At 46.6% G+C, this 23866-nt stretch overlaps 1 protein-coding gene across 2 annotated transcripts in view; it reads right to left on the bottom strand.

The window, feature by feature from the left end:
• Nucleotides 1-5989: 5989 nt before the first annotated feature.
• CAP2 (cyclase associated actin cytoskeleton regulatory protein 2) overlaps nt 5990-23866 on the bottom strand; it is a 159006-nt gene continuing 141129 nt past the window's right edge. For both annotated transcript variants that reach the window (XM_002720865.6, XM_070074305.2), the window contains exons 8-13: nt 18902-19091; nt 17388-17560; nt 16242-16365; nt 16076-16158; nt 9919-10059; nt 5990-7359 (exon numbers count right to left, since the gene is read on the bottom strand). In XM_002720865.6, coding sequence (XP_002720911.2) covers nt 7276-7359; nt 9919-10059; nt 16076-16158; nt 16242-16365; nt 17388-17560; nt 18902-19091 — 795 coding nt within the window. In that variant the 3' untranslated portion in view covers nt 5990-7275. The remainder of the gene's footprint in view (nt 7360-9918; nt 10060-16075; nt 16159-16241; nt 16366-17387; nt 17561-18901; nt 19092-23866) is intronic.

Here is a 23866-nt window from a genome sequence, read left to right as displayed (position 1 = left end):
CACCCACAGCCCGCATCTGGTTGCCTGGCTTTGAGTCCTGGCAACGTTCTCAGTTCCAGCTTCCTGCTGATGTGCGCCCTGGGAGGCAGCAGAGGGTGGCTCCAGTAGCTGGGTCTCTGCCGCCCAGCTGGGAGGCCCTGACTGAGCTCCCAGCTCCCTACTCACGTTGTGAGCATTTAGAGGGTGAGTCAACGGATTGGGCACTCTGTCTCTCTACCTTTCAACCACATAAACTAAATAACATTTGAAAAATAAGGGGAAATAGATTTTGATGGAGAGCTAGGGTCTCTGCTACAAGCAATTTGTTATATGCTTGTTTAATTTCATATTTGAGCAAAATTTTAACATGCTGATCTCATTTTAAAAGAATTATACCTTTAAATAAGATATGAGGCATTTGTCAAATGGGCACACCTCTGGTTAGTGGCAGATCCACATGGAAATCAGATCTTCTGATTCCTATGCCAAAGCCTTTTCTAATTAATTAAAGAAATTAGGTTTTTGAAGTGTTGATGAAGTATGAACTTTTATTTGTTTTCACTGAATATAAAGCAGATAGGCAATATCTCTATTTGAGATATCTGCGATATTGAAGTCAGAGAGAGAGACAGAGAGAGAGACAGAGAGAGAGAGAAAGTTATTTCTGGAACCTACAGAGTACGGGGTAATTTAACTTCAGAACATGGTTCTGGGGCCAGTTGGTGGAAGCAGCCTGCAGAATGCGCAGCATATTGCTGGTGTAATTATTTTAGAGCTAACAAATGAGAGAACATTTTGATAGCTGTCTATGAACCAGATTTTAGTTGCTAACAATGGAACATCCTTCCTTGATTTCCACATTCCCTGAATGGGTTTCCATGAATATTCCTGCTTTATTCTTCATGAAGCTGCAGCTGAGCATATAGGAAAATGTTGACCACATTCTTAGTAATTTGGATAGCTTGGGTTTTCAAATACTATTCTTTCAATAGGTATATATCATTTCTTCTTGCTTAAATTAGCCAGATAAATACTAAAATTCATGTTTCATTTGCCATTGTGGTCAGCATGAAGAAGTGAGAGTCATAACTTTGGGAAAACTCCAACTTTTCTCACCATCCCAGAACATGGAGAATACACATCGCTCAGAACTCTTTCAACAACCACATTGTCATAAATTTGTATTCTTTTCTTGAGCAGGCAACTCATGCATGGCACTTGTAAAATATTTCTCATGATCTCTACATGTCTCTTAGGAATGCTATAGTATAGCACAATGTCTTTATTTTACTTTATTTAAAGATTTATTTTTACTTATTTGAAAGACAGAGTTACAGAGAGAGGTAGAACCAGAGAGAGAGAGAGAGAGTCTTCCATCTGCTTGTTCACTCCCCAAATGGCTGCAACAGCCGGAGCTGGGCTGATCTGAACCCAGGAGCCAGGAGCTTCTTCCCAGTCTCCCATGTGGGTGCAGGGGCCCAAGGACTTGGACCGTCTTCCACTGCTTTCTCAGGCCATAGCAGAGAGCTGGATTGGAAATGGAGCAGCTGGTGCTGCATCCCATATGGGATGCCGGTGCTGTAGGCTGGGACTTTACCCACTACTCCACAGTGTTGGCCTCAGACAATGTCTTTAAATGTCCATAAAAGATCACAGATTTTATCATGCCTGATTGCAGAAAGAAACTACTCTCTGCTTTGGCCTAATTCTTACATTTTCTCTACAGCTTTTAAACTGAAGAGGAATGCCTGAAGTAGGCTGAGCACCACTGGCTGGGTGGAGGCCGGGGTCCCTAGCAGGGGGTGCACGCTGTTCATTACGTGTGGAGGTGACTGTGCCCCTTCGAGACCATGAGCAGGACAGCAGCTGGAGTCTTCCTGAACAGACCTACAGAACTGCTGTGTTCACTGGAAGACTTCCCAAGGCAGGATCACTGGCTTTTTGAATGGAAGAAATCAGGCCACAGAGTTTTATATTAAAAATCACACACACAAAAATAAAAATAAAAAGGTGCGCCTTCTGATGAATTGCCGTGCTGAATGATTGAGGTCAGGAGATTACCAATGAAATCGTTTTTCTTGGAAAAGATCAAAAGTTTATTTGAGAGTGTGAGAGACTTTTCCCTTCTGCTGGTTCACTCCCCACATGCCTGCAATGGTGAGGGAGTGGGCGTTAGCTAAGCTGCTGTGGGAGTCAGGAGTGCAATCCAGGTCTCCCATATGAGTGACAGGGACCCAACCATTTGAGCCAGGGTCTGCATCAGCAGGAAGCTGGAATTGGGAGCACAGCTGGGACTCCAACCCCGGCGTTTCACTATGGAAAGTGGGTGTCTCAATTGGCATCTTAATGGTTAAACATAACACCCACCCCTGATGGAATGACTGCTAATGAAAAACAAACAAACAAACAAACTTTGTGACACTGATGAATGGATTTTATTTATTGTTTAACTTGTTGAAGAATTATTTTTATTTGAGAGACAGAGAAAGAAATCTCCCCTCCACTATTGCACTCTCCAGAAGGCTGACTCAGGGAGAAGCCAGGAGCCCAGAACTCTATCTGGGTTTCCCACGTGGGTGGAAGGAGCCCAAGCACTTAGCCCAGCAGCTGTTGCTGCTCCAGGCACACAAGCAGGGAGCTGGACTAGAAGTGGAGCAGCCAGTACTTGGACTGGTGCTCTGATATAGGATGCCAGGGTCACAAGTAGCAGCTTAACCTGCTGCACAATGCTGGCCCCTGGGGAATGGAATTTAAGCCTTGTTTCTATGCTTTAGCAAGCAATGCATTTCTCTCATGTGGTTCTTCATGTCATTAGGATGTCATTCATTGGCCACTGAAAAAGCAAGCTATTGAAATAAGCTGGACTTAGGACTCAAACATTCAAAGGCATAGTGTCCAGCAAAAGCGATCTTGAAATATAAAGTGGAGGGACACCTGAAATAAGATTCTCTGTTGGGCGAACGTTTCCCTTTGTGAGTTGTATCTTCAGTGCCAAGTTACTAAGCAAACCGCAGAGGAACAGAAACCGTTTGGAGAAGTCTGGCTGAATTATATCACTGGGTAATTTGAGCTGGCTCGTTTCCACGTGAAGCACAGATACAGCTTTGTCATGTTCAGAAACACTGAAATGGTTAAATGAGCAGGAGAAATCGATGACAGATTACAAAATCAGTTCATCTCAGTGGAAGCTACTGAAGTCGTTAAAACTGCTTCTGCGTTTGAATGTCCTGCAGAAAGCACCACTGGTTTGAAATTATTCTTTTAAAATGAGAGTGTTTTACAAAATTCCCTTTTGGAATATGAAACTTATGCAATAGCTCCTAAGGATTTGGTATCAGACAAGGGATTCCTGACCCATAAATCCAACTGCCTACTCTCCATTTGCAGTGAAATGTCACAAAGATGCCCCGAGTTAAACACTGGCAAGGCTGAGCCATGGTCTCCCTAAGACCTGCTTTTCTTTCACTGCTTTTTTATCACAGGCAATGGCTTGAAATCTAGGATAAGTCTGAGCAGCCTGGGCTGAAACCGGAGAGGAGGCGAGAACAGGGGGCTGTGTGGGAGGTGTGCATCCATTTTCACCCTTGACGGGCAGGCAGAACTCCTCTGTGAACACTTGGAGTTGGTCTGGGGAGGCGGCTTTGGGCTGGGGACGTGGATGTGGGAATCGTCTACCTGGAGGTGATGAAGTGATGGGAGACAAGTGAGCATCTAAGAGGGAGGCAGGTGGAAGGGAAAGCAGCCAGAGCCGCACACTGTCTATGTCACAAAATCAGAGGGAGTCTACCAGGACGAGGCGGCGTGTAGACTCTCGGTGGCGGAGGAGGGAAATGAAGCCACAGAAATGTGGTGAGACCAGAGCTAAATCAGCTATAGAAAGGTGTGCATGTGTGTGTGTCCCCTCATTCTGCTTCTGTCTGTAACTCTGCCTCTCAAATAAATAAATCTTTAAGGGGGGGGGCGGGGAGAGGTAGGGAGGGAGGGAGAGAGAGAGAGAGAGAGAGAGAGAAGAGATTCCTGGTGCTTAACTTTCTAGAAATTATTTTCATTTTGACTTTTTGTGAATGTATGTGACATACAATTCTGCTAGGTATAAATTTCTTTCTTCTTAAGATTTATTTATTTATTTGAAAGGCAGAGATAGAGATAGATAAATAGATAGATTGATAAAGATCTTCCATCCATTGATTCACTCCCCAAATGGCCGCAATAGCCAGAGCTGGGATGCTCTGAAGCCAGGAGTTGGGAGCTTCATCTGGGCCTCCCACATGGGTGCAGAGCCCCAAGCACTTGGGCCATCCTCTGCTGATTTCCCAGGTACATTAGCAAGCAGCTGGATAAGAAGTGGAAAAGCCAGGACTCGAACTGGTCCCATATGGGATGCTGGTGCTACAGGCGGTGGCTTTAATGGCTAAGCCACAGGTATGGATTTCTTAACTCATTGACAGTATTTATTAGTCATAACATTGGTAACAGAATTTGGCAAGATGCAAGAAACAAAGCACATGGGAAAGACGGCATTGCCTTTGGTAATTGTTCATAAATTGTCCACTGTTTTTCAACACATTCAATCTATTCTTTTTTTAAAAGGATTTATTTTATCTATTTGAAAGACAGAGTCACAGAGAGAGGTAGAGACAGACAGAGAGAGGTCTTCCATCTATTGGGTCACTCCCCAAATGGCCACAATGGCTGGAGCCGAGTTGATCAGGAGCCAGGAGCTTGTTCCAGGTCTCCTTGTGGGTGTAGGGGCCCAAGCACTTGGGTGCTTTGCACTTTGCCGAGTTCCCAGGTGCATTAGCAGGGAGCTGGATTGGAAGTGGAGCAGCTGAGACTCGAACCGGTGCCCATATGGGATGCTAGCATTGCAGGCTGGGGCTTTTAACCCACTGCACCACATTGTTGGCCCCTCGTCAATCTATTTCTTCCTTCCTCCCTCCCTTCCTTCCTTCCTTCCTTCCTTCCTTCCTTCCTTCCTTCCTCTCTCCCTCCCTCTCTCCCTTCCTTCCTTCCTTCCTTCCTTCCTTCCTTCCTTCCTTCCTTCCTCCCTCCCTCCCTCCCTCCCTTCCTTCCTTCCTTCCTTCCTTCCTTTCCTGGCAGAGTGGACAGTGAGAGAGAGACAGAGAGAAAGGTCTTCCTTTACCGTTGCTTCACCCTCCAATGGCCGCCACAACCGGCGTGCTGCGGCTGGTGCACCACGCTGAAGCCAGGTGCTTCTCCTGGTCTCCCATGCGGGTGCAGGGCCCAACCCCTTGGGCCATCCTCCACTGCCTTCCCGGGCCACAGCAGAGAGCTGGCCTGGAAGAGGGGCAACTGGGACAGAATCTGGCACCCTGACTGGGACTAGAACCCGGGGTGCCGGCGCGGCAGGCAGAGGATTAGCCTAGTGAGCCATGGCACCGGCCGTCAATCTATTCTTAAATCACATAAATAATTGACTTATCAAGGTAGCGTAAAATAATTGGCTGAACTTCAAGTCCAGAGTCTCATCTCCCGTGAAACCTTTTAAATGGCTGGTATCAAGTTCAAAGCCAGCTGACTTATTTCTCAATATAAAATTACTACTATATAATGGATATTTAATATGTACTTTTTATAGTCTTTTCCTTCCATTTAATTTTCCTCCTAGAAGTTTATAAGTGTATTTTAAGTTATTTACATTTGTTATAATTTGTAATCTATAGTATTATAAGTATACTATAGTTATAAAATCATGTATTTCCTGGAATGTTCACATTAACAGACATTTATGAAGGGGTTTTCTGAGTGAAAAGGTCTTGACTTATAGAACTGGATTGTGGAATTTTCTGAATGACAGGTGTTCTAACTGCAAATGGCTTTGTCTAATATCCACCTTGATGAAGAAGACATTCACCAGGGAAGCCGATGGCATGCTGGATAAATTCTAATTCAACAGGAAGACTCAGCTGTCTTTCCTAAATCTCACATATGAGAAAGGGGCAAATCAACTTGGAAAAAAAATTTTTATCACCCAGAATTCATCACAGTATTTACACAATTAGAATTTTACTTTATTTCAGAATAAGTTTACATTTCAAAAACGATATTTACTAAAGCCACAGCATTATTCACACAGACAAAACTTTTATAGCAAATCCTTAGTATGTGAGCGTTAGTCATTTGACTACTATATGGATATAGGAGATATTTAAAAAGTGGAAATGATGTATTCCAAAGGCTGTCATAGGCACAATATATATGCTTGTATTGGTTCTGCAAGCATTATGCTACACTTCATGAAAATGTGATTCAAGAAGTTGTAGGCTTTTCAGCACTACATATTGAAAAGATACAAGGCAATATAGTTATTCCTATGTGGAGAAAGCATGTACTATCAAGACTACAAAACAGGAGCAGCAAGCCAAACCAACAAACAATTCCTTGGGTGTTAGAAGAAGTAATACATCTATGGCTTTTTCGTGTGCAGTTTTGAGACTGGTTAGCAAGTCCGGCAAGTGGAAAAGAGGAAATCAATCTGTAACCCAACATTCAAGGCATCCTGAAAGGCATCTGATATTTAACAGGTTCCAAATCAGAGAATCAAAAGTGAGCTTGACCTCAGCATAAAATTGTGAGGTATTACATAGCAAAAAAAAAAAAAAAAAAAAAAAGACTTCCTCTCATGTATCTTTTGGCATAAGAATCTTTATTCAAAAGAAGAACATGGTGGAAAAGTATTTAAGATGAATAATTCGAGTTCACTTTTGGTTTTTAGTAACGATGAAGGATATAGGTCTTTCAAGGACCAAGAAAGTGAATTTGGTCCTTCCTGTGGAGTTTCACTTTTTCATTAAAATTTGAGTTAAAACATGTATTCATGCCAACGGTGTATCTGCACTGATAAAGCTGAGTATGTGGTCACGATAGAAAGCCACTGTACATTTTTCAGGGCAAACTACAACAACACCATACCGAAAAGTCTCTAAAAGGTAGAAATGGACACCTCAGATTCGCAGATGGTTCCTATTTCAACTAGCAAATCAACATAAGTGTAAAAGTGAATCATGCAGATGTTCACCTAATGATGGGAGGGGAACAGAATTCTCTTTTTCCTTTAAATCGTCAGTGATCGCAAGTCATCAAGTGGAACTAAAAGTCACACACAAAAGCAAATCATGAAAAAGTGTTAAATATTTCCAAATGCCCACAAAGGCGTGCCGGAAACGAAGACGTGTGGGAGGCCCAAACCACTGCCACGGCTAGCTCCTCAATGCTGCTTTTTTGTTCACTTGATGGGCGGGGGGTCAGGAGAAGGGTGTTCCGTCTCTCTGGAGGTCAGGCCATAATTTCTGCAGGTTCAGTGACCAACTTGGAGCCATCCCAGAAAGTCTTGAATTGTTCAGGAACGGGAAACTCTCTCTGCAAGAAGAACAAAGCTATTTCAAGCGAGGCTTCCCTTTGCGAACAGATGGAAGGCTGACGAGAGCCACAGGATGGGCAAAGAAATGTGACAGAGCCCACATGTGCATGGTGGAGGGCTCTTGGCCACCTGGAGTCTCGCATATGTCAAGTGTCAGGTCAGTGACTGCACACCGGCGTCATCATTAAAGCCAGCAGCTACCAAGAACCAGGCAGGCTTCTAAGCACTGGGCACACAGGAACCAACGAGGCTTTATCTCCTACAACCACCCTGCGAGGGGGCGGGGAGAAGAGGTGTCTCCTATAGGAAGCAGAGGGCCCACGATGGTATCAGTCGTAAACACAGCAGTCAGATTCCAAACCTGGGCTGTCTCTCCTACCTGCGTCTCTCACAAAGTCATCATGAACAGGAAACAACCTGCAATCCCATTAGCAGGCCAGGATAGGAAGGAGAATCTGCATTTGCAACAAGCCGAGAGGCTGGCGAGGCGGGAGAGGCTTTATCTCCGAATTAACTGCCTGCGCCTGATGAATTCTGATCACGAGAACGTGTTGAGGGTTGTGTAGAGATCTGTTACCCCTCCCCCTGCCCTGCCCCCTTCCCATTGGAAAACACACACGCGTGTGCACACACACACACACACTGCACCCTCTACACACACGACAAAGCGGAAAATACAGAATGGCCCAAATGAAGGTGGCCTGGACTCTCCCCTTTCCCCAGGCTGATTCCCCAGTAATTCTGGAAGAGGATGGAACAGGAGCAGCCCCACAGGCCCTGGCTTCTGGGCTTGTTGAAACCCTGTGCGTGGGATAAGCGTCACATCGTGAGACGTGATGTCTCTGTGAAACACACGTGAGCACCTGTGCTGTTTCCTTGGGAGGGAGCTATTCCTCTCTCTAAAAACGAAGGCCCTGTGGAGTCATGAGGGTCCTCTGGTGGAAACCTGCAATGGAAGCCACAGTCTCAGTAAGCTAATGGCTGTGTGTGCCGCGTGCAGGAGCGTGGCCCGTATCCATCCCGGGGCTCTTCCACAGGAGCCCACGAGGAGCTGTCGGTCCTCCAATCCCAGGCCACATGGACAACATTGCAGAGTGAGGGCTGCTCCCTGACAGCCGTGCATGGCAGCTGCTCCCAGCCAGTAATGCGACGACGGATCTGCTCCGGGAGACTGATTCCTGTCAGGGCCAATCACCCACCCCCACCCTCCATCCCCGCATTCTACCGCCAAGGGCACCTCCTCTGTCCTGGTCCCTCCCCTCTCCAACTGGGCAGAGGGCCGACACCTGTGGGCACGAGCAATTGGCCCATGGAGGTAAGACTTCACCCTTTCGGCAGGAGAGCTCTGGTTTTGGCTACACTTGGCCTTTGGGCCAGCAGTGCTCAACCTTTGGCTCCGCATCAGAACCCCCTGGGACGTTCCCCAGACCACAGATGCCTGGGTCCCACGCCCAGAGAGCCTCATTTCATGAGTGTAGAGGGCTCATCCACACCCCACAGCTCCTCTGAGTGGATCCAGTCCCCATGCACAGGAGCCTTCTGCAAGGGCCAGGGGTCAGCCCGAGCTTTGGCTGCCTTACTCGGAAGCTGTTCTGTATTGGCTTTTGTTCTTTAGCTTTTTTAATTGAGGGTGGGGGGAGGAAGAGTCCCAGAGGGGACCTTTTCTGGCTCCAGATTAGGCTGTCTAGACACCTAGTGGTCAGGCATGACCCAGTGCTGGCAAAGATTTGTGTTTTAAACAGAAATTATGGGGCTGGTGTTGTGGCATAGTGGGTTAAGCCTCTGCCTGTGACACTGGCATCCCACATAGGGCCGGTTTGAGTCCCGGCTGCTCCACTTCCATTCCAGCTCCATGCTAATGCACTTGGAAAGGTAAAGGAGGATGGCCCAAGTGCTTGGTCCCTGCCTTCCACATGGGGGACCCAGATGGAGTTCCAGGCTCCTGACTTCAGCCTGGCCCAGCCTCAGCTGCTGCTGCCATTTGGGGAACGAACCAGCAGATGGAAGATCTCTCTCTCTCTCCCCCTGCTTCTCCTTCTCTCTCTGTGTAACTCTGACTTTCAAGTAAAATAAATAAATCTTTAAAGATACAAAAAAGAAATTCAGAGTCCTGGGCCTCACTCCAAGCCTCGTGAACACAGTCTCTAGGTGCAGGATTTGGGAGCTGGCATTCTTCACGCAGCCTCCCAGCTGGTCCTTACACTGGGTTGCAGAATTTGACTGCTTAGACTTATCCCCTCCCCAGGAGCACTTCTCCTTCCTTCCTGTTCGCCTGCACCAGGACAAAGGGAAATGTTTAGTCCTCCACAGTGGGAGTTCAGATGCACGCTGTGCTATTTGATAGACGCTGGTGCATTAAAATAATTGTGGGTAAAGGGCCTTGAGAAGCGCCAGTCCAGGAGTGAGCAGAGTCAAGAGGCTAATGGGAGAGAATAGACATGGACGACGGCGTCCTGAACTCCTCCTGGCCTCTGAGCTGTCCCACGCATCAAGCTCATGGCAGGCAGCTGATGAATCAAGCTCCCAGGACGTCAATAACGAAGGCTCCAAGTACTTACATAGTCGCCATCCTGAGGGACAAGGATGTTCATTTCAGAGGACGTGGCGCTCACAACCTCACAGTCCAGTGCATCGTCACTAAGGTATATGTGGCAGCCTTCTGTCTTATTAATGGATATTGTTGGCACTCTCCCCATTACCTGAAATACAAAAAAAAAAAATAAAATAAAAAAAAATAAAATCTGGGATCAAACCAAAGAAACAGAAACCATGATGTCCTCCAAATAAATACAATCTCGATTCTTCCAGGCTTTAGCTTGGTTATCCAGCATTAGGAATTGCTGGATTAGAGCTGAGGGACTGCTACCTATGGGCCATGTCTGCAGGCTGAATAGGGTAGGAGTCATTTGGGGACAGAATGAATGGACCACCCACCCAGGGGGCACTCCACAACCTCAGGTGCCTTCCCAAGACAAAATTAAGGCACTAATTTGGAAACAGCAGCTCCATGTTCACAGAAAGTCTCACAATCCCACGAGAGGACCTGAAACATATATTTGATTTCATGATAAAAGCAATAAGATGCATTTTCCTTTATTTGCTTAAAATTTTAGTTTTGACCAATCTCTCTGAAACCTGGATTCAAACAAGTACTGTCATTTAAGAATAAAATTATTCTTGAATAAAAACTGATTAGATTGTTTCTGTACTTAAATAAGTAGGAAACACTATAATTCTTTTGACATAAGTCCTCTGCTGAAATGCAAAGCTTAAATGAGATGAGTGTCTAGGTATTTCGAAGTGTATTCATTTCAGGAGCCACAAGGAGAGGCTTGGTTCAGGACACTCATTATATAGATACACAGAACTGTACACAGAGGAGGCGATTCTTTGTATCGTTTATAAATATCGAAGGGCTACAACAATTCTGATAGTTTTAAATTTCTCTTTGAACAATCAGTTTTCAGACACTCCCACCAAGATCTCCACTGGGGCAGTCTCTCCCACATTACAACTCTAATTTTCGTTCTTGTAATGGTAATTAAAGCGATAAGGACATCTCCGCTTTCCCCTTGAAGAAAAGACTGCATTGCAAGTCCTGTTCACAGCGCAGGTGATGGGGAGAATTCCTTGCCGGGGTGTCTAGCCGGGTCACCATACCCATACTTCTCTGTTTACTGCTCTCTCCATAGAAACTGGGCATGGAGTTGGAATTGAGCCCAGTCAAAAAAAAAAAAAAAAAAGGCAGAGGTAGTTTAAGGTCAAGTAAGCTCTGGGCTCTGCCACAACTAAAATAATAACTCACAGATTTATATTCTGATCTCAAGAACATGTCAGCAGCCATGTTTTGATCATTGCTAGATTTCCCGAACTGTTTGATACTAGACAAAAGGGAAATGGATAAATTGCTAGTTCATCTTGGATGATTCGAGACAGTGGATTAACAATTGGTAAGTACACTGGCCTAACAGCATTTTACTTGTATTTATATATGTAGAACACCTTATGCATCTAAAGAGGCAATGGGAGAATTTTAAAAATAGCCCTGGCATGTTAAGGGTTGTTGTTCCCGCAGCCTTCTGGTCAGTGCCATGTATCGGTACATTCTGTGTGTGGCTTTCATCTCTGAGAGTCTGAGAACACCCTGAGAACAGAGATTACTTCTGATCAGGGGAGCTGGGCCAGGCTCTCTGCGGAGTGACAGATGTGGCCTTGCATAGGCCAATGTCTTGCATTTAAGACATGCTTCTGTAGTAACACTTGTTTTTCATGAATTTATTCCCCCCCCTTTTTTTTTTTCCAAAGTTCCCATTGACTAATTTAGGTTCTCTCTCTCTCTCTCTCTCTCGCACGCACACGTGGTTTGTACTGTTTTCCTAGGAGAGTCTGCCAAAAGCAGGATTACTGGACCAAATCTTATGAACTTTTGTCCATGCCCTTTTCTTCCAATTTTTAAAAAGGATTTTTGAGGTAAAAGCTGCAGACATGAAATTCACCCACTTTCCATGTACAACTCGATGCTTGTTAATGACTCCACAGAGCTGTGCAATGATTGCCACGTTACCATCACCCCAGACAGCCCTTCAAGGCCATTAGAGTCACCCCCATCCCCATCTGCAGGCAGCTGCTAGTCTGCTTTCTACTGATATTGTGTTCAGGTCCCTTTAAAACAAGTCCTTAGGGCCGGAGCTGTGGCACAGTAGGTTAGTCCTCCACGTGTGGTGCTGGCATTCTGTATGGACACTGATTAGAGTCCCAGCTGCCCCACTTCTGATCCAGCTCCTTGCTAATGGCCTAGAAAAGTATTAGAAGTTGCCCCAAGTGCTTGGGCCCCTGCACTCACGTGGGAGACCTGGAAGAAACTCCTGGCTCCTGGCCTAGGATCAGCCCAGCTCCAGCCACTGTGGCCATTTGGGGAGTGAACCAGCAGATGGAAGACCTTTTTCTCTGTCTCTCCCTCTCTTTGTCTATAACTCTGCCTCTCAAATAAATAATTAAAAAAATTTTAAAAATAAAACAAAATATAAACAATTCCTCAAGTGTTTTCAATGAATTATGACATTCACTTAGCTTGACATTTGCCATAGGTAGACACGGTCTGCTCTTCCAGACACCATTCTACAATGCTAGTCCACATCCATAAAAAAAAATCATGATGCATCTCAAACATGGAAATATATAAAGAATGATATAACAAATGCATCAACGCCTACCAAATAGCTTTACCAGAGTGCTTCATTTTAGCTCTCTTTTTTAAGACTGAAGTCTTACACCGTGTTGAAGCCCCCTTTGTCATCCAGGGTCCCATTCTCCTTCCCTCCGTGTCCCTACTCTCCAGAACATTGTATTTGTCATTCATCATCTCTGTACCTTGGATGAGGGGACTGGGTGGCTGCCTGAAGCTCTCATAAGCATATGTAATGCATGAGCACTGTTTTGTGTGTTCTGAATCTTCATAAACGGAAAACAGGCGCATTTCCCAGTGGATGCCACTCTGGAACTTGCTCAATGTTGTTTTGAGATTTATCTGTTTTTTCCTTTTTTACATTTATTGATGAGGCAGAGAAATTTATTGATGATATATATATATATATATTTTTTTTTTTTGACAGGCAGAGTGGACAGTGAGAGAGAGAGACAGAGAGAAAGGTCTTCCTTTTGCCGTTGGTTCACCCTCCAATGGCCGCCGCGGCCGGCGCGCTGCGGCCGGCGCACCGCGCTGATCCGATGGCAGGAGCCAGGAGCCAGGTGCTTTTTCCTGGTCTCCCATGGGGTGCAGGGCCCAAGCACCTGGGCCATCCTCCACTGCACTCCCTGGCCACAGCAGAGGGCTGGCCTGGAAGAGGGGCAACCGGGACAGAATCCGGCGCCCCGACCGGGACTAGAACCCGGTGTGCCGGCGCCGCTAGGCGGAGGATTAGCCTAGTGAGCCGCGGCGCCGGCCTTGATGATATATATATATATATATATATATATATATATATATATGAAAGAGAGAGAGAAGGAGAGAGAGAGGGAAGGAGGGAGAGGGAGAGAGGGAGAGAGAGAGGGAGAGAGAGAGAGAGAGGCACTCCCATCTGCTGGTTCACTCCCCAAAGGCTTGTAACAGCCTGGGCTGGGCTGGGTCGGGGCTGAAGCCAGCTGCTAGACTCCCAGTCCCGGTATCTCTGGGGGGTGGCAGGAACCCAACTACTTGAGCCATCACTGCTACCTCCCAGAGTCTGCAACAGTAGGAACTGGAGTCAGGAGCTGGAGCCAAGCATTGAACTCAGGTACTCCAAGGAGGGACAAGGGTGTCCCAACGGCTAGGCTAAATGCCCACCCCTGCCCGTTTTCACATGTTATTTAGCTTGTTTATTTTAATTACTGTACTTATTTTATTTAGCTTGTTTATCTTCATTACTGTACAGTATGCCACTGGGAAGATTTATTAGCGATTCATTCACCCACTGGTGGCTGCCAGCATGAATAATGCAGTGAGCATTTTATAGCCATCTCCTGGGTGTATGCACTGTGCTGTTCCGTGCACATTCTCACGGGGCAATCACCCAGGCACGCACTATGGACGTGTCGTCCTTAGATGGTGCCCATTTGCTCTCCAGGGAGTGTAACAGATTTGCTCTCCCCTCCACACACCAGTGCACCAAGGCTCACACTGTCTCTCCTCCGGAGCAATCCTATAACCTCAGACTTGAATTCACAGGCAGTCCTCAGGGTGCAGTTCTCCGATGGGGAACTCAGTTAACACGGCCCTTTGCCAAGTCAGGGCAGTCTGAACACAAAGCTGATGAGTGGGGAAAGATCTATGTAATAGTAGTGTTAGTTTGCATTTCTACAAATCTCATACCTGTAATTCAGTTATAGAAGGTAGTGTATCTTCTCTGAGCTTTTTCTAGAATTATCGGATATAGGCATAGAGTTGGCACCAGTGCCACGATCTCATAAGGCCCACTCACAGCTATTTCCATTCAATGACCATGTACAAAACCAATTTCTTAGATGCAGTTAGTGAATGTGAGTTCTACTATTGAATATATGTGTCACTGGAGCAAAAGAGAAAGATCTCTAAAATCCAATTTTAACAAACATAATTAGGAAACACTAGAGAGTAGCAGTATGAGAAGAGGGGTGGGTGGGTATTCAGTGCAGTGGTGGAGTCACTGCTTGCCACGGAACGCCTGGATTTGAGTGCCGGCTCTGTTTCTGTTCCAGCTTCCCGCTAATGCACACTGTGGGAGGGAGCAGGTGATGGCGCAAGTAGCAGTGGCCCTGCCATCTGCTTGGCAAAACTAGATGAGTTCCTGGCTCTTAGCTTGGCTCCGGCTCAGCCGTGGCTGCTGCAGGCATTTGCGACTGAATCAGTGGCTTGAAGATGTCTGTCTGCCTGTCTCTGTCTCTCTGCCTTTCAAATAAAAATTAAAAAATCAATATGAAAAGAACGTAATCAAAGACAGAAGTTATAGCTGGCCATAGGTAAGAAGTCCCTTAGCTTTTCTTGTACTATAAAATCCCATATACCTTTATCTTAAAACAAAGAAATACAGATTTTCTTCTGTTTTGCAAATTCAATACCAAATCCTACTATCCAAGTTGTTCTTCTTCTTCTTTTTTTTTAAGGTTTATTGATTTATTTGAAAGAGTTACAGAGAAGGAGAGGCAGAGAGAGAAAGAGAGCCATCTTCTATCCACTCCACAAATGGCCGCAATGGTCAGGGTCTAGCCAGGCCGAAGGCAGGACCCAGGAGCCTCATTTTGGGCCCAAGTACTTGGGCCATCTTCCACTGCTTTCTCAGGTGCATTAGCAGGGAGCTGGATTGGAAGTGGAGCAGCCGGGACTTGAACCAGTGCTATGGGATGCCGGCATTGCGGGCAGTGGCTTTACTCACTATGTCACAGTGCCAGCACCCTCCAGGTTATTATTCTGATGATGTCAACTATTCTTCAGGAAAACTGTTCCTCCTCCTTGTCCAGAACCAATTTTCCCAGGGTGGGGGGGAAATTCTCTTTGGGATGGTAGGGCAATGAATCTCTTGGTATCTTTATTTATGCAGTGGCTCATTTATTGCAATCATGCACTCAGCAAACATTTATTGAACACCTACTATGTGCAGGTACTATACAACATTCTGGGGCTGCTGGGACCAGCACTACAGAGTAGCTGGTAAAGCTGTTGCCTGCGACATTGGCCTCCCATTTGGGCGCCAGTTTGTGTCCTACCTGCTTCACTTTAAATCCAGCTCCCAGCTGATTTGCCTAGAAAAGCAGAAGAAGATGACCCAAGTGTTTGGGCCTCTTCACCCACATGGGAGACCCAGATGAAGCTCCTGGCTCCTGGCTTCAGCCTGGTCCAGTGCTGGCCTTTGCAGCCATCTGGGGAGTGAACCAGTGCATTGATATCTCTCTCTCTCTCCATCTGTAACTCTGCCTTTAAAATAAATAACTCCTTAAAAATAAAAAAAGATTCTTGGACTGTAAAGATTAGTCAGCTGTCCTTGAAATAGCTGGTGAGCCAATCACTAAAGCACAAAACGGAATGAATGTGGCATAAGAAACTGAAAAGGAACTAAAGCAGTGTAAGAAGCAGGACAGAACTTCACACAGGAGGTGGTGACAGCTGCGTCTGAAGGCAGTGGGGACAAGAGTCCCCTTGCAGGCCGAGGGCATGGTCAGTGCCAAGGCAGAGCTGGGGCAGAGCGTGGTGGGAGGGGCACTCACCTGGATTCGAATGTCCTTGGAATTGATCACTTCCACAATGCCCACCACGTTGTCAAACACCAGGCCGAACTTGTTACAGTTGTCTAGGGGGAAAAATCAGCTCCACTAAATACACATAGTAGGTCTGCATGAAACAACTCATCCTAGTAATTAGTAATTGCCCTACCAATTGTAATGGAATTTATTTTCCCTTTCATCTGGAGAGTTGATTTGTTGCACTTGAAAATGTAAGCCACTTGTTTCAGTTCGGTCTCCGGAATCATAAGGTCATTCCTGTCTTCTTGGTATTCCTAAAATTAAAACAGACGCAAGCATTACGTACGTTTAAGGTTGATACCCAGGATGTGGCATGTTTCAAGGTACTCTATCTTTCAGAACCTCTCCTTGTAGAGGAAAACCATAGGTCTTACCTTAGTATCTGCATTGGCTGGAAATGGGTGGATGGAACCAGGGGTCAGGGTTCATATCAACAGGTGTCTGGACCCTGGCTAGCGGGTGGGGGCTGGAGCAGGGGTATGGCAGCTGTTGGCTGAGACACTGACGCTGCACCTGGACTCGAAGCAGTGCTGGATAAACAGGCCGGTGAAGGGTCAGGAGAGTGGTCTAAGCCCCCGTGCTTTCAGGCTACCATCACCTTTTTTAGGGACCGTGACCCTTCATCTTTAGGCAGACCCTCTGTGTGGGCAGGGGACACCAGCTCTCACCCACAAAGGCAGTTTCTTTGTCCTGTTCACACAGTTAGCCCCGGCAGGGCTGGGTGGTGGCAGCTGAGTGCCTCACTGCCTTCATCAGTGGGGCTGAACAACGCACCCCATGGAAGATCAGAATGGGGCGCCCTGGTTCCACAGGTTAATGGTTTCTCAATATTTACAAGCTGATGAAAGGAGGAAGTCAGATTCATGGAGATAGCAGGAAGTAGCATGGAGGTTTCTGGGGGTTGCAGGAGGGGGTATAAGAAGCTACTGTTCAGTGGGCTCGGATGTTCAGTTCTGTAGGATGAGACAGGTTCTGTGGATGGAACAGTAGTGATGGCAGCTCAATAAGCTAGTCCTCTGGCCTGCACGCTTGAAAATGGTCAATGCTACATTTTAATGTCTGCATTATATCATAACTAAGAAAACAATTTTAAAAGCTAAAGAATGCATGAGAATGAGTGGAAAAAAGTTAAGTTTATGGACACATTCAGAAATGTCCTGGTTTCTACTCCAGCAGGCAGATTTAGCCTCTGTCACTTGGAACTCCCAGGTAATTGGCTGAGCAGTTAGGTCCTTTAGCTGGATTGTGACAGACAAAGGTAAAAGGGAGCACTCACCACTCTCCACTTCTTTCCTTCTAACTCAAACACAGGAGCATGTTTCTGAGCAGGAAGAGATCTGGGCGATGTAGGGCTCGGGGTGTGGCTTTTGGTTGGAGACTTAGTCTGTCCTTGAGCCCGTAGGCTGGGATTCTTGTATGTCTTCTGGTCATCTGTAACATGCCGGAGCCCTGGAAGCGTAATACATGTGGACACATTTCTTTATAGTTCATGCAAGGGGAAATGTCCCTAACATGTTATGCCATGTATTGTACAGAGTATGAGAACCTCTGGTAAGGCTAGTTTCCTAACAGCCTAGTACTCCCAGTTAAGATGTCAAGTCTTCGTCCTATTAAAGTTTAGATAGCCAGAAGCACTGTAAGCATTTTTTTTTTTTAATTTGAGGAACCTCTTCTTTAAGGAGATGATAGATTAAAAATCTCTGCCAAAAAAATTCCCAATACACACCAAACCCCCTGCCCCCAAAAGATCACATGACTACTTCACCCATGGCTAAACCACTTGCCAGACACAGCATGAAAGGTTAGGGCGTTCCAGTGAGCGTGCATTAGAATACGGAATTGACCTTAGAGCTCAAAGTCCACTCCTTCACTTTGCAAACAAGGTTTGGAGGAGCCAGTGGAGCCAGTTGGGGTAACAGAAAAATTTAGCATTTTGGGTTCTCATCTCTCAGCTCAGTAGAAAGGCACCCCCTTACAATCTAATTCCTATCACCTGTGCAAAGCGAAAACACATGTGCATACCATTTTTTGTCAGCATGATTTACCATTTAAAATGCATGTGCTCCTGATCCTGAAATGTTTTATTTAACTTTTTAAAAGATTTATTTATTTATTTGAAAGTCAGAGTTAGAGAGGGAGAGACAGACAGATAGACACATATACAGAGAAAGAGAGAGAGAGAGAGAGAGAGAGAGAGAGAGAGAGAGAGAGAGAGAAATTATTTTCCATGCAGAGGTTCACTCCGCAGATGGCCACAATGGCTGGGGCTGGGCCACCCTGACACTGGGAGCCAGAGTTTCTTCCAGGTCTCCCACGTGGGTATTTTTCCCAGGCCATTAGCAGGGAGCTGGATTGGGAATGCAGCAGCTGGGACTCCATATGGGATGCCGGTGTTGTAGGCGGCGGCTTTACACACTAAGCCACAATGCTGGCCCCATGATCCTGATATATTTTTAATGTTGTATGATCTTTAAAAAAAAGTCAACTGTTCACCAAGAGAACACAGTCAGCTCAGTGTGATGCATACACAGAGGTGCTACTGTTTGCTACATTTGTTTCCCTCGATCTTGACCTCGTGGCTGTAGAAGAGGATGCTAAGGCACCAGGAGCTGAAGCTGAAGCAACTGGGAACCCAGGGTGTCTGAGCTCCTTCTAGTCCCTGCAGCACTGCAGCTCCCGCCTTCCCTGTATGCTGAGGACTGGGATGGACTGAGGTCCCCTGGGGCTCCGGGTGTCTGTGCCTGGTGCTCCAGGGGGAACAGGGACACCCTCAAGGTCCCACTTTCTCACCTTTTGTGATTGCTTCTCCCTGGTTCAGTTGGGCAAATAAAGCTGAGCGTGAAGGAGAGGACGCCTCTTTTTTGCCTTCGGCTTCAAAAAGCGGAGGTGGCCCTGGAGGGGGCGGAGGAGGAGGGGGCGGCGGGAGACCCGGCCCGGAGGAGACCACAGAAAACGTTGAGGCTGTCGACGCGACGGGACCCTGTGGAACACAGAAGGTGGAGAGCATGGCACCGAGACTGAAGCCCCAGCTGGGATCTTGCTGGAGTGACTTGGAACCTGTTGGCACCAGGGTTCCCAGGAGGCACACTCAGGCACAGTGGTTCTGTGCAGGGGGTCCTGGGGCTGAGCCGGGGTCCACCCTGGGAACACAGAGCACGGCTGCCAGTAGAATCTGCATGGCCAGGAGCCCTGCTGCCAACTCAGAGGCGAACAGAGGCCTGGTCACAAGTTCATGTCCAAGGCTCAGGACAGGAATGAAGCTGGCCTAGTTATTAGAAAAAAGCAGTACAAATTGACAAGAAGATGAGCTCTTTAGCGACACTCGAAATCACAATCCCTGATGAGAGTGGGAGAGACAAACAGCGGATGGTTATTAGGTGATTTTGAGCCTTTTGGACCAGCTAGAGGGAGAGATGCTGGACGCTCTGGAAGTCGTTTTCCAGATATGGAAGCCTCAAGCTGACCACCAGACAAAGAGTATGGACACGTTGGAGGGGCTGCAACCGATCTGACAGTCAGTCGTCAAACCCGGGGAAAATCAGTCTTCCAGAGCAAGACCTGTGCTTATTCTTACTTTCTCTGCTGTGTGAAGGGCAGTCCTTGTTTTCAACGTGAAGGTCTAACAAATTCAAATGGCAGTAAAAGGTGACAGAGAAGACAGGGACTATTTTAACGTTCTGAAAGGTCCCCATGGATGACAGCTGCATGGTGCTTCAAGCAAGTGGGATAGAAACACACACAGACCGATTTGGGATAAAAGCCACTTTACTTTTTTTTTTTTTAAGAATTATTTTATTGGCCGGTGCTGCGGTTCACTAGGCTAATCCTCCACCTGCGACACCGGCACTCCGAGTTCTAGTCCCGGTCGGGGTGCCAGATTCTGTCCCGGCTGCTCCTCTTCCAGTCCAGCTCTCTGCTGTGGCCCGGGAAGGCAGTGGAGGATGGCCAAGTCCTTGGGCCCTGCACCTGCATGGGAGACCAGGAGGAAGCACCTGGCTCCTGGCTTCAGATCAGCGCAGCGCGCCAGCCGTAAGGGTCATTTGCGGGATGAACCAACAGAAGGAAAGCCTTTCTCTCTGTCTCTCTCTCTCACTGTCTAACTCTGCCTGTCAAAAAAAAAAAAAAAAAGAATTATTTTATTTATTTGAAAGACAGAGTTACAGAGAGAGGTAGAGCTAGAGAGAGGGAGAGAGAGACGTCTTCCATTCCTCTAGTTCACTCCCCAAATGACTGCAATGGCCAGAGCTGAGCTGATCTGAAATCAGGAACCAGGAGCTTCTTCCAGGTGTCGCACGTGGGTGCAGGGGCCCAAGGACTTGGGCCATCTTCTACTGCTTTCCCAAGCCATAGCAGAGAGCTGGATCGGAAGAGGAGCGGCTGGGACTCAAACTGGCACCTATATGGGATGCTGGTGCTGCTGGCTGGGGCTTTAACCCATTGTGCCACAGCACCAGCCCCAGTCACTTTACTTTTAGACTTGGAGGTGGAACTGTATACCTCTAATAAGGAATTATAAACTAGTTCAACTTAAAAAAATTGGGAGTGTTGAAATGTGACTTAGGTTCATATATTTTAAATACCAAGTACACAGGTAAAACATCACATAAATGCAGAATATAAATAATAAATACAGTATATTCTTATTTTCATAAACAACTCAGTACTATGATGTGTCAAAATCAAGAAGTTATTAATTTTTTAACAGATTTATTTATTTACTTGAAAGCCAGAGTTAAAGACAGAAGGAGAGACAGAGAGAGAGGTTCACACTCCTGCTGATTCACTCCCCAAATGGCTGCAACATTCAGGGTTGGGCCAGGCTGAAGGTAGGAGCCAGAAGCTTCTTCCAGGTCTCCCAAGTGGGTGGCAGGGAACCAAGAACTTTGGTCATCCTCTACTGCCTTCCCAGGTGCATTAGCAGGGAGCTGGATCAGAAGTGGAGCAGCTGGGACTCGAACTGGCACCTATATGGGATGCTGGTACTGCTGGCCATGGCTTTAACCTGTTGCACCACAGTGCTGGCCCCAGAAGTTATTAATTTTTAAAAATTATTTGAGTGAAAGAGGGAGCTCCCACCCACTGGTTTACTCTCCAATTGCTTAAACAGCCCCAGACTGGGGAATGAAACTAATCACACACCTAAGCTCTCACCTCTTGCCTTCCAGGGTCTCCAATAGTAGGAAGCTGCAGTCAGGAGCCAGAGCTGGGGCTTGAACCCAGGCACTCTGATGTGGGATCACAGGCATCTGACTGCTAAGCCAAATACACAGCCCTTAACTTCATCAAGTTTTAGTCTAGTAGTACAGTAGATGCCGCTCGAAAAAGAAAACAAGCTATTTCCAAGTACTTCCACAATCCCTATTAAGTGTAGAATTCCCTTGAAAATAGATTCTTCTCTTATTCAGAATGCAAGACTTAAAAACCCAGCAGGCTGGAGTTCTTACTTCCTACAGATATAATTTGCAAGGCTTTTATGTTTCTATAACCAACCTGGCGCCATCAGGATTCCTGGGTCAAGGAGAAATGATTTCAGAGATCAATCTTCCCCCAGCATGTGAAATGTTTTCTATTGTGTTATAGGGGTGAAATTTGAGAATTTGTTCTGAATCATAAAGACCATAAATAGGAGCTTTGCGCATCAAGCAAATATTCCTGTCCTCAGTGACACACACCAAAAGTCAAGAAATACTTTTCCTCCCAATTACATAATAACTTATCGAGTTGGTGATGGAACAGGCCCTGTCCCCACCCTCCAAACCGCTCATGGCTCTATGGTCTGATTTTTGGGGAAAGGGAAGGTGATACCGGCTCCTAACAGAATCACTTAGTTGGTTCCATGGCTCCCGGGATCCATTCTATGAGCCATTAAAGGATCCTGAAGCTGATAAGCCACATAATCAACTTTTTTTGGACCACTGATCTATTCAGAGAGGTGACGCAGGAATGGCAGGCATAGGATTTACGGCCACTGATGTTGAAAATGAAAGCCAAAAAAACAGGAGCGCTTGGGAGCAGCTGAAACTGCGCTGGGCAGACCCTTCCTGTCTGCCCAGCCACAGCACAGCCCAGGCTCGTGTTTCCAGGGCTCCTTTTCAGTCAGCATTCAGGCACTCTGCAGTGCGGAGCACCCAGCACCAAACTGATCAGACCTTCGCTTAACTGGATCTCCGCCGGCCGCCCCTCGCACACTAACTTATCTGTACCGCGGTCCCTTCTTCTCTTTCTGTAGGACGTGAGCACAGCGGGCGCCAGAGCTGTCGGCCTTCCTGCATGGGCCTGGCTGCCAGTCATGGCCTGACAAGTTCAATGTCCCAGGAAAAAGCAGAGGAGAGGAAGGGAGCCGTGTGCTGCCCTAAGTCTAGCAGGGGTGCCGGGCACTGATGATTTTCATTCATTCAACAGATTTTTAAGGCCCAGCACATGGCAGGCTCTATGCCAGGGGCTCCCAAACTCATTCAAAACATGTTAGGGATCTGCGAAAAATTCCCACGCCCAGGCCACACTGCAAATACTCTCTGGGGGTGGAGGTGACGTAAGATGAGACATGTGTACTTTTCTGAGGCTCCCTAGGTGAGGGACTCCCAGGTGCTGACAAGTCTGGGGACAACCTCCATCTCCTGGGTGCAGGGGTTAACCTTAATCAGTACAACCATGCTACCCAGACTGTACTGAAGCACTTCCCTAGCAGAAAATAAATCAGGAAATCGACTATTTAATTAATCTTACAAGTATAAAGTAAACTGAAAGTAGATCTTTGTAAAAATTAAGAGTTGGAATAGGAGGGGGAGGAGGAGGAGGAAGGGTGGGAGGGTGGGCGGGGGGGGGGAGGGTAGCGTGGGAAGTATCACTATGTTCCTAAATCTGTACATATGAAATACGTGAAGTTTGCATACCTTAAATAAAATAAAAAATTTCAATTCTCAATGGCAGAGACATAATTCAAGCACATGTCTGTTTGATTCTAAAATATTCTTCAAGGAAACCTTTTATACTATATTCAGACTTTTAAAAAATTATCTAGGAGGCTGGTGCTGTGGTGTAGAAGGTTAAGCCTCCATCTGTAGTGTCAGCATCCGGTACGGTGTCGGTTTGGGTCACTTCCAATCCAGCTCCCTGATAATGTGCCTGGGAAAGCAGCAGAAGATAGACCAAACACTTAGGCCCCTGCACCCATGTGGGAGACCTGGAAGAAGCTCCTGGTTCCTTGCTTCTGCCTGGCCGAGCCCCAGCCGTTGTGGCCATTTGGGGAGTGAACCAGTGGATGGAAGATCTCTCTCTCTTTCTCCCTCTCTCTTTCTCTGTCTCTAACTCTCCTTCTCTGTAACTCTTCCAAATAAATACCTATTTTAAAAATTATTCAAATAAATATTTAGTTTATTCTAGAAGTGGAGAGACAAAAAGAGAGAGAGGAAAAAGCCTCCCATCTGCAGGCTCTCTCCTTAGTTCTCACAACAGCCAGGGTTGGGCCAGGCCAAACCTGGGAGCCTAGAACTCATTTTGGGTCTCCCATGTGGATGGCAGGAAGCCAGCTACTTGAGCAAACAGCTGCTACCTCCTGGGGTATGCATTACTAGGAAGTTGGAGGCAGCAGTGGACCTAGGCACTCCAATCTGCAATGCAAGGCATCCCAAGTGAAGTCCTAACAGCTGTGCCAAACGCCTCCTTCCTCCCTTCTCCCCCCTTTAAAAACAGCCACCAGCCAAATTAAAGATATAGAAGTCTGTGCTGCCTCCACACATGTGTCGTAGATGAAGG

Source organism: Oryctolagus cuniculus, chromosome 5 (assembly GCF_051225735.1).
Source record: "Oryctolagus cuniculus isolate XC-2025 breed Fujian yellow rabbit chromosome 5, ASM5122573v1, whole genome shotgun sequence".
NCBI lineage: Eukaryota > Metazoa > Chordata > Mammalia > Lagomorpha > Leporidae > Oryctolagus > Oryctolagus cuniculus.
Note: the sequence above shows the minus strand (reverse complement) of the source record. Positions and strands in the feature narration are given on the sequence as shown.